The sequence below is a fragment of the Sminthopsis crassicaudata genome, chromosome X, assembly GCF_048593235.1.
Source record: "Sminthopsis crassicaudata isolate SCR6 chromosome X, ASM4859323v1, whole genome shotgun sequence".
Lineage (NCBI taxonomy): Eukaryota > Metazoa > Chordata > Mammalia > Dasyuromorphia > Dasyuridae > Sminthopsis > Sminthopsis crassicaudata.
This window is the reverse complement of record NC_133623.1, coordinates 5,245,883-5,259,015: the sequence shown is the minus strand read 5'-3', so window position 1 is coordinate 5,259,015 and position 13,133 is coordinate 5,245,883. Positions and strand designations below refer to the sequence as shown.

General features: G+C 45.0%; 1 protein-coding gene across 5 annotated transcripts in view; it reads right to left on the bottom strand.

Moving 5' to 3' along the window:
• Window positions 1–5,591: 5,591 nt before the first annotated feature.
• The window catches only part of RRAGB (Ras related GTP binding B), a 133,839-nt gene continuing 126,297 nt past the window's right edge, over window positions 5,592–13,133 (bottom strand). For all 5 annotated transcript variants that reach the window (XM_074277119.1, XM_074277118.1, XM_074277120.1 and 2 more), the window contains 3 exons: window positions 12,347–12,438; window positions 8,623–8,738; window positions 5,592–6,461 (listed from right to left, as the gene is read on the bottom strand). In XM_074277119.1, the coding sequence (XP_074133220.1) occupies window positions 6,364–6,461; window positions 8,623–8,738; window positions 12,347–12,438 (306 nt within the window). In that variant the 3' untranslated portion in view covers window positions 5,592–6,363. The remainder of the gene's footprint in view (window positions 6,462–8,622; window positions 8,739–12,346; window positions 12,439–13,133) is intronic.

The following is a 13,133-nucleotide window of genomic DNA, read 5'->3' as shown; positions in this document are numbered from 1 at the left end:
TTCCCCACTAAAGAGAAAGTGATTCAAAGTTAACTTAAGCCCAAAAATCATACCCTCTCTCTACATCAATAGTATTTAAGGGAAAAGATTGAGATAATTCCAGTGAGGGTCAAACGATGAAAATCCATTGGCTTGTGCCCATGAGAAATGGACCATAAATAAATGCTAAAGAGATAAAACTAACCACATGCAGGAATGAAGGATCCTCAAAAGGCAACATTTTATTCCACAACTGAGAACAAGGAGGGATCTATAAAGGCTTTGTAGCGTCTCATTGAGAGGGAAGCTGAATTCTACCCTTACAATTCCCAGGATGAACAGAACACCCCATAGAATACCCCAAAGTAAAGGCCGTGTGACTATAATGAAGTTATCACTGGCAATTAGGCACTGTTGCAGTGGCGAGAGAGCACCAGGCCTAGAGTAAGAAAGTCTCATCTTCCTGAATTCAGATGTGGCCTCAGACACTAGCTGTGTGACTCTGGCCAAGTCACTTCCCCCTGCTTGCCTCAGTTTCCTCTTCTGTAAAGTAAGCTGGAGAAGGAAATGGTCAACCTCCAGTATCTTTACTCAAGAAACCCACAATGGGGTGATGAAGAGCTCAACACAACAGAGGAAGTACTCAACATCAAGCCCCTGGTGTACTAAGCCCTCGTTTTGGACAAAGCCTTTCTCGATGTCCTACTGGGTGACCAGAAGACCTGTGAACACTGCCCTACAACAAGGTGTGTCTATGTGTAACTTTCCTGCGAATGGAGCTAGATGTTTGTCAGTATATGGGTATGTAGGTGTTTATATGTAGCAGGGAGCGATAGGGCGGGGGTATCATGAAAGAAAACCATGGGCTAAAATGATAAGGGTAATGAGCAGTGGTTATCCCAAAGCCAGAATATCCATTAACAATATTGGCTTTTTGTTTTGTTTTGTTTTTTGCTGAGGCCGTTGGGGTTAAGTGACTTGCCCAGGGTCACACAGCTAGGACTTGTTAAGTGTCTGAGGGAGGATTTGAACTCAGGTCCTCCTGACTTCAGGGCTGGTGCTCTATCCACTGCACCACCCAGCTGCCCCAATATTGTAGTTTTTAAAACAAAAACCTTAACAATAAACCCGACATTTCCAAACTGGTTCTGAGATGACATTTAGAGCATGAAAAGCTGGGTTTTGGTCCCTCCACTCTCTCCAAGCCCTTCAAAGGTTTCCTGGCCTTGGAGATATTGATCAGGGAGGCAGAAGACGTGATGGGGGAAAGGAAAGATGGCAGCTAGTATCACTGGAATGGAGGGTCATTCTTTATGCATACAACACTGATTACTAGCAGAATTCTGCCCTCAAAGTGATCTAAGAGACAAGAAAATATGCATCTGGTGTGAAATAATGGAGGTACCGGGGTTATATATAATATAATAATAATTATATATAATAATGTCCCATGTTGTCCCATGTACAGATTTCTCCTCCCAACCAACTTTCTTCCTCATGAACGTCAAAATCAAATGGAGTTCACAGTGAAGAACTACTGACTTGTCCAAAGGTTAGTCTCTCCCTTTCTGTCTCTGTTTCCCTGTCTAGTCAGTTATTCCATGTTAAGGTAAAAATTGCTAGAGAAAGATAAAAGGTCTAAAACAGGCTCAAACAGCCCCATCTCAGTGTCCTTCCAAAAGTCCTTTCCTAATTCCCAGGAGTTTGGCCAGAGCAATTTTCCCTCCATGGCTCTCACATCCATCAACAGCAGGAGGAAGGGACAGCTGTCACTCGACTACATGAGATTCTGGCTCCTGCTTCCCAGGAAATCCATTCCTTGTTTATGGAACCTCTTTGTACACAAAATTGCCAGAGGTCTGTCCTGTCTCCTGTAACCATGGAAACATGCTCTCTAGCTTCTGGAGAAACCATTTCAGAGGCTGAATGAAATCTAATAATTTCAAACCTTTATTCTGGAAAAGAGCTATGGGCTTCTCCGTCCCAGGGGCTCCAATGCAAAAGATACAGAAGCCCCCTCCTTGTAATCATTGACTGTTAGAGCTAAGAGCATGAGGGACTTCTTGCACAACCTGTTGCCTCCCTCTCCTTCCCCAAACCACTGACAAATATGGCGGAAAACAGGCAAAAATGGCCTGAATGGATCACGTGGGACTGCACGGGTCCTGCTGCAAATTCAATCCAAGAGGGCTTTAGGTTTGGCTCTTAGGGAACATTGTCCATGAGGTCCGTGGCTTTCAAGGCCTGCTTTTGCCCAGTCCCAGAACCCTCTTTGGGAACTGCCTTTAGGGCCCATTTACCTCCTCACCAGAAAGCTGCTTTGGATTATTCTCCCAGTTTGTCTGGACGCCTAGCAATTAGTGAACGAACATCCAGGTGTCAGGTATCACCTTTGGGACTTGAGTGCCTTTTAGCAAACAAAATCCTTCCTCATAGGGTCATGGGGATAGCCTATTGTGTGGCCAAGGTTCTGAAGGAAGAGGAAGCAGCAGGCACCCCCAAAGTGACCGATGGGGCAGCCATAATAGCTCCATGGAGCATGTCTGCTCCGTCTCCTTATGATCACATACTCATACTGATCTGTCTCCTTTCCAGTAGATTTGGCACCTGAGAGAGTCAAACACCATCTTGCTTCCTAAAGTCATTTGAGAAGGTTTCCCCCAGACACCATCTTGCTTAGTCTCCTCAAGTCTCTTGAGAAGGCTTCCCTTACAAAGGGACTATTCCACACCCATTTTCCAGAGGGGAATAAGGTTCACTGAATAATTTGGTGGTCTTCAGTTATTTCAGTCCTGTCTGATTCTTTGTATAATCTCATTTGGGGTTTTCCTAGCACAGATTCAGGAGTGCTTGGCCACTTCCTTCGCCAATTCACTTTACAGTTTAGAGAAACTGAGTCATGTCTGAGGCTATATTTGAACTCAGGAAGAGGAGTTTTCTTTTTTTTTTTTTTTTTTTTTTTAATTCATTTTTCCAAATTATCCCCTCCCTCCTTCCACTCCCCCCCCCCCCATGGCAGGTAATCCCATACATTTTACATGTGTTACAATATAACCTAGATACAATATATGTGTGTAAATGCCATTTTCTTGTTGCACATTAAGTATTAGCTTCCGAAGGTATAAGTAACCTGGGTAGATAGACAGTAGTGCTAACAATTTACATTAGGAAGAGGAGTTTTCTTGACTCCAGGCTTGGCCCTCTACCCACTGTACCATGTAGCTGCCTTCATTTAACAATACCGGTGGGTATAAGGATTTCAGGCTGGCACATGCCCCAGTGGACCTGGGCACTCAATTTTTCAGATGAGGAAACTGAGGTTCAGAGAGTGTGTGAACTCCCAAGAATAAAAGAGGTTCAAACTGGTAAAAAATCATTTTTGCCAATGACTAAAGAAGAAACAATGAAGAGATAAGCACTCGCAAGTTGGAGGGACAAGGGATTCCTAACAAGCAACATTTTATTTCCCGACTGAGAACAAGGAGGGGAATAGAAATGATTTGTAGCTTCTCGCTGATAACAGAGCCCAAGTCTGGCCTTGACATTCTCAATCGGAGGCAGATGAGCTCAAAGCAGAGACCTTGGCCCACAACACTAAATGATCTCATACTAGGTGCCAGTCGGCTGCCCATGGGGGCTGTGAAAGCCCCCTTGCCATTATGTGCTTCTCCATGTTTGAATACCAGGCCAAGTCCCTAGGGTACTGAATATGCCATGGAGGCTTTTTTTTTTTTTTTTGCCTTGCACAGATATTTGGGAAGATGTGATCTGTGTCTGTTCCCCTCCTCCCCAGGCAATTGGGGTTAAGTGACTTGCCAGGGTCACACAGCTAGAAAGTTAAGTGACTGAGGCCTCCTCAGTTCTCCTGACTTCAGGGCTGGTGCTCTATCCACTGAGCCACCTAGCTGCCCCCAAGTCTGTGTTTGTTTTAAAGGGGTGGAAGGAGGCACAGGGTAAGACTATAGATGCGATGAGCTACATTCATCTCAAAAACCAAAACCAGCTATCCCAGTAACCAGTTAAGTCCAGTATTTCCAAGACTGTCCCAAGACTCGAATCATGTTTGGAGAAGGCCGGGTTTTGGCCCCTCCACTCTGGTCAACCCTTTGGAATGTTTCTCGGCATTGGAGATACTGATCAGGGTGGCTGTCTTAATGGTGGGAGGAAAGAAAAGAAAAACAGACGTGAACAACAGTAGGACAAAACTGGGTTGGGAGTTCAAAGGCATTCTCTGTTTATTGGAGAGCTCTGACTGAAGGATGGCTCGGGGAGGATCTCAGCTTTGCAACTAATCTGAACGCCTAAAAGACAAAAAATAGCAATCTCAGTTGAAACAGTTGGGGGCACGCGGCAGCAGCTAGGAGAACAACAAAGAGCCTTTTTGGTTTCCTGGGTGAAGTTCTCCTCCTTTACAACTAACTTTTCTCCTCCGGAACTGAAAAGTAGGATGGAATTGTAGATTAAGGGATATTGAGAGCCCCCGTCGGTCACGCTTACGCCCTCACAGAACCTCTGGCTTTGGCCAGTCATTTAAGATCGAGGCGTCCAGAGGAAGTAGGAAAGGATTGTCGGCCTAAGGTGCTGATCACTGAAAGAGGCCACAGCCCCGTCTTTCCAGCAGACCTTTTGTACAGGACTCCTGACTCCCTGCAGTTTGGCCAAGGGACTGTAAGGCCTTCTGGGCCTTCTAATCCATCTGTAGGAGCAGGATGATGAAAAGGTTGGAGTTTTTTTTGGTTTTGTTTGTTTTGTGGAGGCAATGGATATGAATGAATTTGAACTCAGGTTGTCCTAACTCCAGAACCACTGTTCTATCCACTGGGCCACCCAGCTGCCCCAGTTGTAGCTTCTTTACCTGGGATTCCCACTCTTGATTTCCAGCAAAATCCATCCTTTGTTTCTGGAACTTCTATGTACAAAAACATGGAAGCAGAATCTCTTGTCTGTTCATGGAAATGTGCTCTCTTGCTTCTGGGAAAACCATTTCATCCACCGAATGAAAGCTAATCTTTTAAAAATCTGATTCTGAGAAGGGGCCCACAGGTTTCTCCACCAGATTGCCTGGCCCGTGACATAAAAAACATTTGGATCCCCTGCATTCAAATTACTGACTGTGAGAGCTGGAGGTGGAGGATTATCTTGAGCTCCCTGTTGCCCTCCCTTCTCCCCATAAATTACCAAGGAAAAAGGGTTAACACAGACAAAGGGGCAAAAGTGTCAAAGACCCTGGGGATGCCCGGGCCCTGCACAGGAGGAGCCCCAAGAGGCCTGCAGGTGTGTTAAGGGTCCTGCTTCTCTTCCCCTCCCCCCCCAGTAAAAGAGGAGGCAAGCTTCTCAGCTGAGTAGATGGGACTAGGGGAGTCATGGGAGGTCTGAGGACACACCCCTTCTTCCAAGCAGCCCCAGCGCCCCTCGAGGCCAGGGACTCCCCTTTTACCCCAATGCCCACTGTGGCTCGCCCCACAAGGCGGCAGGTGCTTGGGTGCCATGATACCACAGGCAGGAGGAGGAGGCCAGCAGGCCAGAGCACTTCTGGATGTGAGTCCCTCTTTCCCCGACATCTTACTGGAAGGAGACCCCAAAACCACCTCAGAAAGCCAGAAACATTCCCCCCTTTTTTTTTTTTTTTTTTTTTTTGCCATAACTACTTTATTTTGTTTAAAGGTTAATACAGATAATATAAGAGTAATTAAAAAGTTGCCATTGAGAGGGAGTAACATAGGACTTCTCCAGGAATAAATTGGGATAGACTCCTGAAGATCCAGGTTTCTGCCAATGGCAAAATGGACAAAAACAATACAATGAAAAGAAATACATGCAAGGGGCAGGGAAATAGGGAGCTCTAAGGAGTAATTTTTTTTTTTTTCTAATAATAGAGAACGAGGAAGGATTCAAAAATGCTTTTCAGCATTTTGTTAATACAAGAGCAAAATTCCACTTATGTCATTCATAATCAGGGGTAGACTATTCCAAAGGAAAAGCTCAGCATGCATCACTATTAGAACTACGTTAATACAAGATTTGCAAGTCCCCTCTTCTCGCACCCCAGGACCCTTTCCTGTTACTTGAAGACCTTCTTCATGATCTGGTAGATCTTCAGATGATGTTTAAGGAAATCACGCCCTATATCTGTGGGCCTGGAGGGCACTGGATTACAGGTAAGTGGCTATATGCACGGGGAAGTGCATAAGTGGGTACGGGGTGGGCGTACACCTGGTGTTTTATTTGGAAGAGGGGTGAGCATAGGGGAAAAAAATCTAGGTGACAAGCACTATTTATGTCAAAGCTTGAATACATAATGGCAATATTAAAATCTCAAAATGCAAAAGCAAACCCAGAACACAATGGAGTTCCGATGTTTCCCAATGTGTCACATGATCACACTTAGCGCATGAGAAGGCTGTGCTTTGGTCCATCCACTCGCTCCAATTTCTCGAAATGTTTCCGGGCATTGCGGATATTGATCAGGGTGGCTGCAGAAGCTACATGGAGGGGGGAAGGAGGGGAAAGAGAACACAAAGTAGGCATGAAGTGGCAGCCTGGAGCCCAAACCACTGCTGTCCGGCCTAAGTGGTTACATCTCAAGGGGGCTCGGGATCCAGTTTAGAGTAGTAGCAAAGATCCCTTGAGGCCTGGCCCGTTTGTACCCTCATGTCTCACAGGTGGCCACAGTACCGAAAGGGGGACCAGGCTGTCGGGCTGCAGCAAAATCACTTTGGTTGCGAAGGAAACGAGGGTGACATCCCCCCCAAAAGAGAAACTGAGGTCCTGCTCAAAACCTTTTCTAAATGAAGTTCGCTTAGTCTTTGTTCTGTGAATCACTCTGCAAAGTCTAACGGGAGAGCGAGACAAACATGAGAGTGAAGCTAGATGCTATGACACTGGTTAAGAGCCAAGGCTTGGAAGTCCAGAAAAATCCATCCAAAGGGAAACTGAGTCTAAAAATCTTTCCTGGACCCAGGTCTTTTAATCCCCAAAGAATAAGTTGAATTGTTAAATCCGAGGAAAACGCCTGCTTTCGATGGAAAGACCTCACTTTTTAAAATGGGCAGCAGATGAAGCAGCGCTCCCAAATATTCTAGGGCGGTCCTTCTTGCATTTGACCAGCACTGAGCAGCTCTTATGTGCTGGGCCCTGTCCTCGGAGAACTTCTGCCCTCGCGAGCAGCAAAGCTGGCCGATGACATCCAAGTTGTGTCCTGAGAAGGAGGGGACCAAGGGCCACCAGGAGCACCCGCCACATCGAGGAGCTAGCTAGTACCCAAGTGTAGCCTTGAAGAAGCTGGGGGTCCCCCAGGTGGAGATAAGGCAGGGGACATCCCAGGCTTGGACCCAGGCCATAGAGCAGTAAGCCATTTGGCTGGTACAGAGAATGAGTTCAAGATCTTCCATTCTACTGGAGGGGAATATACAACAGGGAACTAAAACAGAGGGGAATTGGAAAAGATGGCCTCTGTCCAAAAGCGGCTCATCCCCCTTTGGACTTTCCTATTTGGCCACAGGATCATCTGCCATTCACCCAGCATCCTAGATTCACAACCTGAGCGTTCCCTTTAACTCCTCTGTCATCCGTCACTCAGATCAGGCCATTCTACCTCTCGAGCTCAGAAGGCAAGGAAGGGTTGGTAAGCTCCTAACTTCCTGTTTCCTTTTTTGCATACAGTAGTCACTTAATAAAATACCTCCTACTAGATCTGGAAGCCACCTTATTTAGACTCTAAAATATATCCAAATACACACTTGCAAGTGATCAAATTTTGGCCAGCCCCCTTTCTGCATTTGTTTAAGTGAGGAGGAGTACCTAGACCCTTCAGGGCCGGGCCCAAAACACTGAGACAAAATGCCTTATTTTTCTTATTGAGGAAAACTAGAGGCAAGAAAAGGAAGGCCCCAAAGGATTCACACACGTTCTTTCCTGAGCAGAATATGGAAGAGTGCCTCATCCCATATCCAGAACTGAGAAGCTGGGGCTTTGCTTTCGAGACAGGAATAGAGGAGCAGCGGGTGCTGTGTGAAGACGGGAGGGGCATGCAATAACATTCTACAATCCCGCGTGCTGCCTGAGAAGAATCTGTCATTCGTAATGTAATCACAGATCTGGGCTAAAGGGATGAGGACTCTTGGTGGACAACCCTCCCTCTCTGGGAGAAATCTGATGGAAAAGGAGCGTTGATAGCCGTATATTCCCACCATCATCAAATAACTGCCCACTGAATTAAAGGGAAATTAAAGAAGTCCATTCCAGGTACTAATCAGTGGTCGGGCTCTTGGACCTCGGCAGTCTAAGGTAGGATCAAGGGTAGAACAAAGCGGAATTAGCACCGGACCCTGCGGCTGAAGCCTGAGCGCCAACACATTTTCATCCTATAGCACAAACTGAGAAAATGGTACCTCTAGGCTGGGAAGAAGGATGGACAAGTCCATGGCGTGTTCTAAGAACCCAGCAAAGCCAGCTGGAGTTTCAGTATTCTGATATCAGCAGCTCCAGTTACCAGTCAGCCTAAGATTTGCATCACAAGGCGTAAAGCCTGGGATTTCCTTCCTACCTCCCAGAAAAGCCTGTTTTGGGGACTGTTCTACATTCTAGTGAGAGAAAAGCAATACCATTGAGATACTTTTAAGCTGTTTGTTTTTCTCAACTTACGTATTGATGGATCAGACATGACAACCATCACATAGGTGTTGGAAGTAAAGATGTCAATGAAAGCAGCAAAGTTGGAGTTTCGGACTTCCATGCTCTGGAAGGAGGCCGCCAGCTTGCTGGAGGGAAAGGATAAAAGCTATTTCAAAACAAAGCCAGAGAATCCCATCTTTTCTACCATCTCCCTTGGCTTCGTGGACCCTATATAAAGCCTTCTAAAGCAAACAATCAGGTGACTTCTGGGTCATGTGAACAACAAGATGGAGGACAAGCCATTTTCTCCATTCAATCCCCATGACCTCTTGAACATTTTTTTAAAATAGCTTTTTATTGACAAAATATGCACGGGTAATTTTTCAACATTGACCCTTGCAAACACTTCTGTTTCAACTTTTCCCCTCCTTCCCTCCACCCCCGCCCCTAGATGGTAGGCAGTCCCATACATGTTAAATATGTTAAAGTCTATGTTAAATACAATATGCGTATACACATTTATACAGTTGTCTTGTTGCCCAAGAAAAATCAGATTTAGAAAGAAGGTAAAAATAACCTGGGAAGAAAAACAAAAATGCAAGAAAACAGCAACAGAAAGAGTGCAAATGCTATGTTGTGGTCCACACTCATTTCCCAATCTCTTAAACATTTCTAAAAGAGGAGTGATGCACCAAAGATAAAGAAACTTCAGCTACTTTCATTTCCATGGTAGAGGATACCCAGAATCCAAAAGAAGGTTAAAAAAAAATCCCCCAAGCCTAAAAACTAACGTTCCCTGAGCTTGAGCTCATTCGGGATCCCTCCTTTACCTCCAATGCTACTGTCAGCAAGGTGATACAAGCAGAGTCAAGGACACAACACAAACTGACATCAAAAGCCATCCCTATATCCCAGGCTCCCCTCCCTCTTTCCTGTGCCATCAAGACCCAGGACTCCAGGCTGTTGTGGAAGTTTGCTCTTGCCTCAACAGTTAGTTTGGCCAAAGTCCTTCTAGAACAAAAGCCCTGCTAGGGGCAGGTTCTGACCATCCAAAAGTCAGCTGGGGCCGAGACCCAGGCTGGTGAACCATGAAATTCCCAGAGTGGAAACAAAGTGACATACTCTGAGATCCAGTCCCCAAGGAAACCAGCAGCAGCAGGGAGGGAGTCAGGAAGTGAGCAATAAGGAAAATAGAGGGGAGGGGGGAACTGAAAGGAACAAAGATTTCAAGAACAAGAAAACTCAAAGACCTTGAACATAAACAGATAAATCAAGTGGAAAAACTCTTAACTGCAGGAAATATGGTTTCCGAATGCAGTAAACTCGTTCTGAAATCCATGAACAAATACTGCAAAACAAAGGAAAACGATCCAATGCCTGATGAGACAGACACAGGATTCTGTGGAATGTCAGGAGAACCTAGAACCCCAAAGTGCTGTTCCTAAGTGGTTCCAAAAGGAAATGAGAATTATGGGAGCAGAATTTGTGTCCTGTCCAGATAAAACTAAGGAGCAGAATGGAAAAACTGGAATCCACAATGGCAAGCTTCCTCAAAGAAACAAGAGAAAACAATAGGCTGCGAATTCAAATACAAAGAAGTGAAGGACAACCTAGGAACAGAAAAACAAGAATATTAAAAGAAAATACGCTCACTATAAAGTCCATGGGGGAGAGAAGAAGAGCAACAAAACACTCCTGGAAATCTGAATGCAAAGAGGCTACTGAAATGCAGATCAAAGGAGAGTAATTAGGACAATTCCCCAGAAGGTCCCAAAACACTTTTGGAAAAATCAGTTAATCTGATTTTTTTTTTTTTATTGCCTGAGCAAAATGTTCTTTAACCTTAAGATTCATATTATATTTTGACAATCATAATTAAAGAAAGGATCCCATTGGTTTCCAAACCAAAAGCCAACAACTTTCACCTTCCCCGTTTCTTTCTTGAAGTTAGAGGCTCAACAGACCCCAGTCTTGGCAAAATACCATTACCCATGGTCCATTCAAATGGAAAACTAAGGCCCCTTCCTTTCAGCTCTCCTGGTAGACTTGGAAAGATTTCCACATTATGGCATTCACCGCCCATTGTCCTCCCAAGGCTAATTCCCGTGGAATATCGAGGCATTGACTTTAAGCAGACCAGAGACGTCAAGAATAACATCTATAACACATTAACACCTTGCAAGTGTTCATAACTTGAGCTCACGACTCAAGGTGAATGCCAAAGAGAAAAAAAAGCAGGTATGGGCCACAGCCAAGTGGAAAATGCCACCCAGGGGATAAAAACGAGGGCCAGACTCCAACAAGAATTCCTCTCCTTGGACGCTTTCAAATCCCCACTTCTGAGTCTCCTAATCCCTACTCAGTGAATCAACGAGTACCTCGTGTTCCACGCAGGTACACAAAGAACAGGTACTTGGAAACAGGGAAACCTGAAAGACTTCATCTGCTACTGACTGCCAGACCTTGGACTCCTAAAACTGAAATTTGCCTATGCTGTGAGGCAACATTTGAATCCAGATCTTTTGATTCTAGAACTAGCCATCTTTCTCCTACTTTGCCAAAGCCAGACCTAGGATGGGATGTACTCGGATGAAGCCAAAGTTATGTCGGCAGAGGCTAGGGGGAGCTGCTACTGATAGGGACCCAGAGTCAAGAAGATTCAATCTGGTTCCAAATCTGTCCTAGCCGTGTGACCCCAGGCAAGTCAATTGATCCGGTGTGCCTCAGTTTCCTCATTTATAAAATGAGCAAACCACTCTGATATCTTTGCCAAAAAAAATCCAAACAGGGTCAGATGGGACTGAAGGACATGTACAAAAATCCTACCCTGGAACCCTATAATGACTGCTCTCTACAAACCCATAATTCCCAATGCAGGACTAAAAATAACGTAGACCTTGTTAAAAGGAATAGTCAACTGTATGTGCAAGAATGTTTGTGGCAGCCCTCTTTATAGTGGCCAGAAACTGGAAACTAAGTGGATGCCCATCAGTTGGAGATTGGCTGAATAAATTGTGGTCTATGAATGTGATAGAATATTATTGTTCTGTAAGAAATGACCAGCAGGAGGATTTCAGAAAGGCCTGGAGAGACTGACATGAACTGATGCTGAGTGAAATGAGCAGGACCAGGAGATCATTGTACACTTCAACAATGATACTGTATGAGGATGGATTCTGATGGACGTGGCCCTCTCCAACAATGAGATAAACCAAATCAGTTCCAATAGAGCAGTAATGACCTGAACCAGCTACACCCAGAGAAAGAACTCTGGGAGATGACTAAGAAGCACTACATAGAATTCCCAATCCCTCTATTTTTGTCCGTCTGCATTTTGGATTTCCTTCACAGGCTAATGGTACAGTATTTCAAAGTCTGATTCTTTTTGTACAGCAAAATAACTGTTTGGACATGTAGACATATATTGTATTTAATTTATACTCGAACATATTGAACATGTATTGGTCAACCTGCCACCTGGGGGAAGGGAGGGAAGGAGGAGAAAAGTTGGAACAAAAGGTTTGGCAATTGTCAATGCTGAAAAATTACCCGTGCATATATCTTGTAAATAAGAAAAAAAGAAAAAAAAAAGAAAAAAAAAAGGAGCAGTCAGGCAAACAGCTGTTTCTCTACAGGCCCACAATGAGCCCCAAGTGCAGGTGGCAGACCATCACAGCCTCATACAATAGGGAAAGCACGAATGCATCCGTGAGGCGGACAGATGGACAAGTAGGCAACCATCGGCGGCTCTCACCTGCAGCTCAGCTTGAACTGCTTGATGATGTTGCTGATCTTCTCAAACCTATGGACATCACGTTGTTCTTTACACTGGTAATGGGAAATCACCTGTGAGGAAAAAAAAAGAACCAGCCACCGGTAAGTACAAAGGACCTGAGAGACAATATCCCACAAGGGCAACTTTCTTGTCTACAACCGTCTACGGTGGGAAATCCTTCCCTTTTAGTTGCACGCCATATGCATGACATCAGACAAATATAACCTTTAGCCCATGCTCAGTTTTCTGAACATCCCCCAAAGAGTGACCAGGGATCCTGTGGCCAAAAAAACCTGGAAAGCTGAAGAGTCTCAAAGCCTCCATTTGAGCTTTGAGTTCCGGCCTTCAGCCCTAAGCCTCCAATTCAGGAAAGCCACCAGCTGCAGGAATCAGGATGAACTGTCTAGGCCCCAAGTGCTTAGAATGCACTGAAGGAATATTCTTCTAATCTCCCAGATACCAATGCCTCCTGGCCTAAGGATTTTGAAACCCTTGAGATCTCAGTGACTTGAGATGTCATCTAGCTCATCAGACTCCTTGAGGCCATGATTGGTCACGCTTTAACATTAGCAGTGTATAGGGGCAGCTAGGTGGTACAGTGGATAGAGCACCAGCCTTGAATTCAGGAGGACCTGAGTTCAAATCTGGTCTCAGACTTCCTAGCTGTGTGATCCTGGGCAAGTCACTTAACCCCAACCTCAGGAAAAAAGAAAAAAAAAAAAATTAGCAGTGTATGTCTCACTTATTTCCCCTTTCCTTTAGAGAA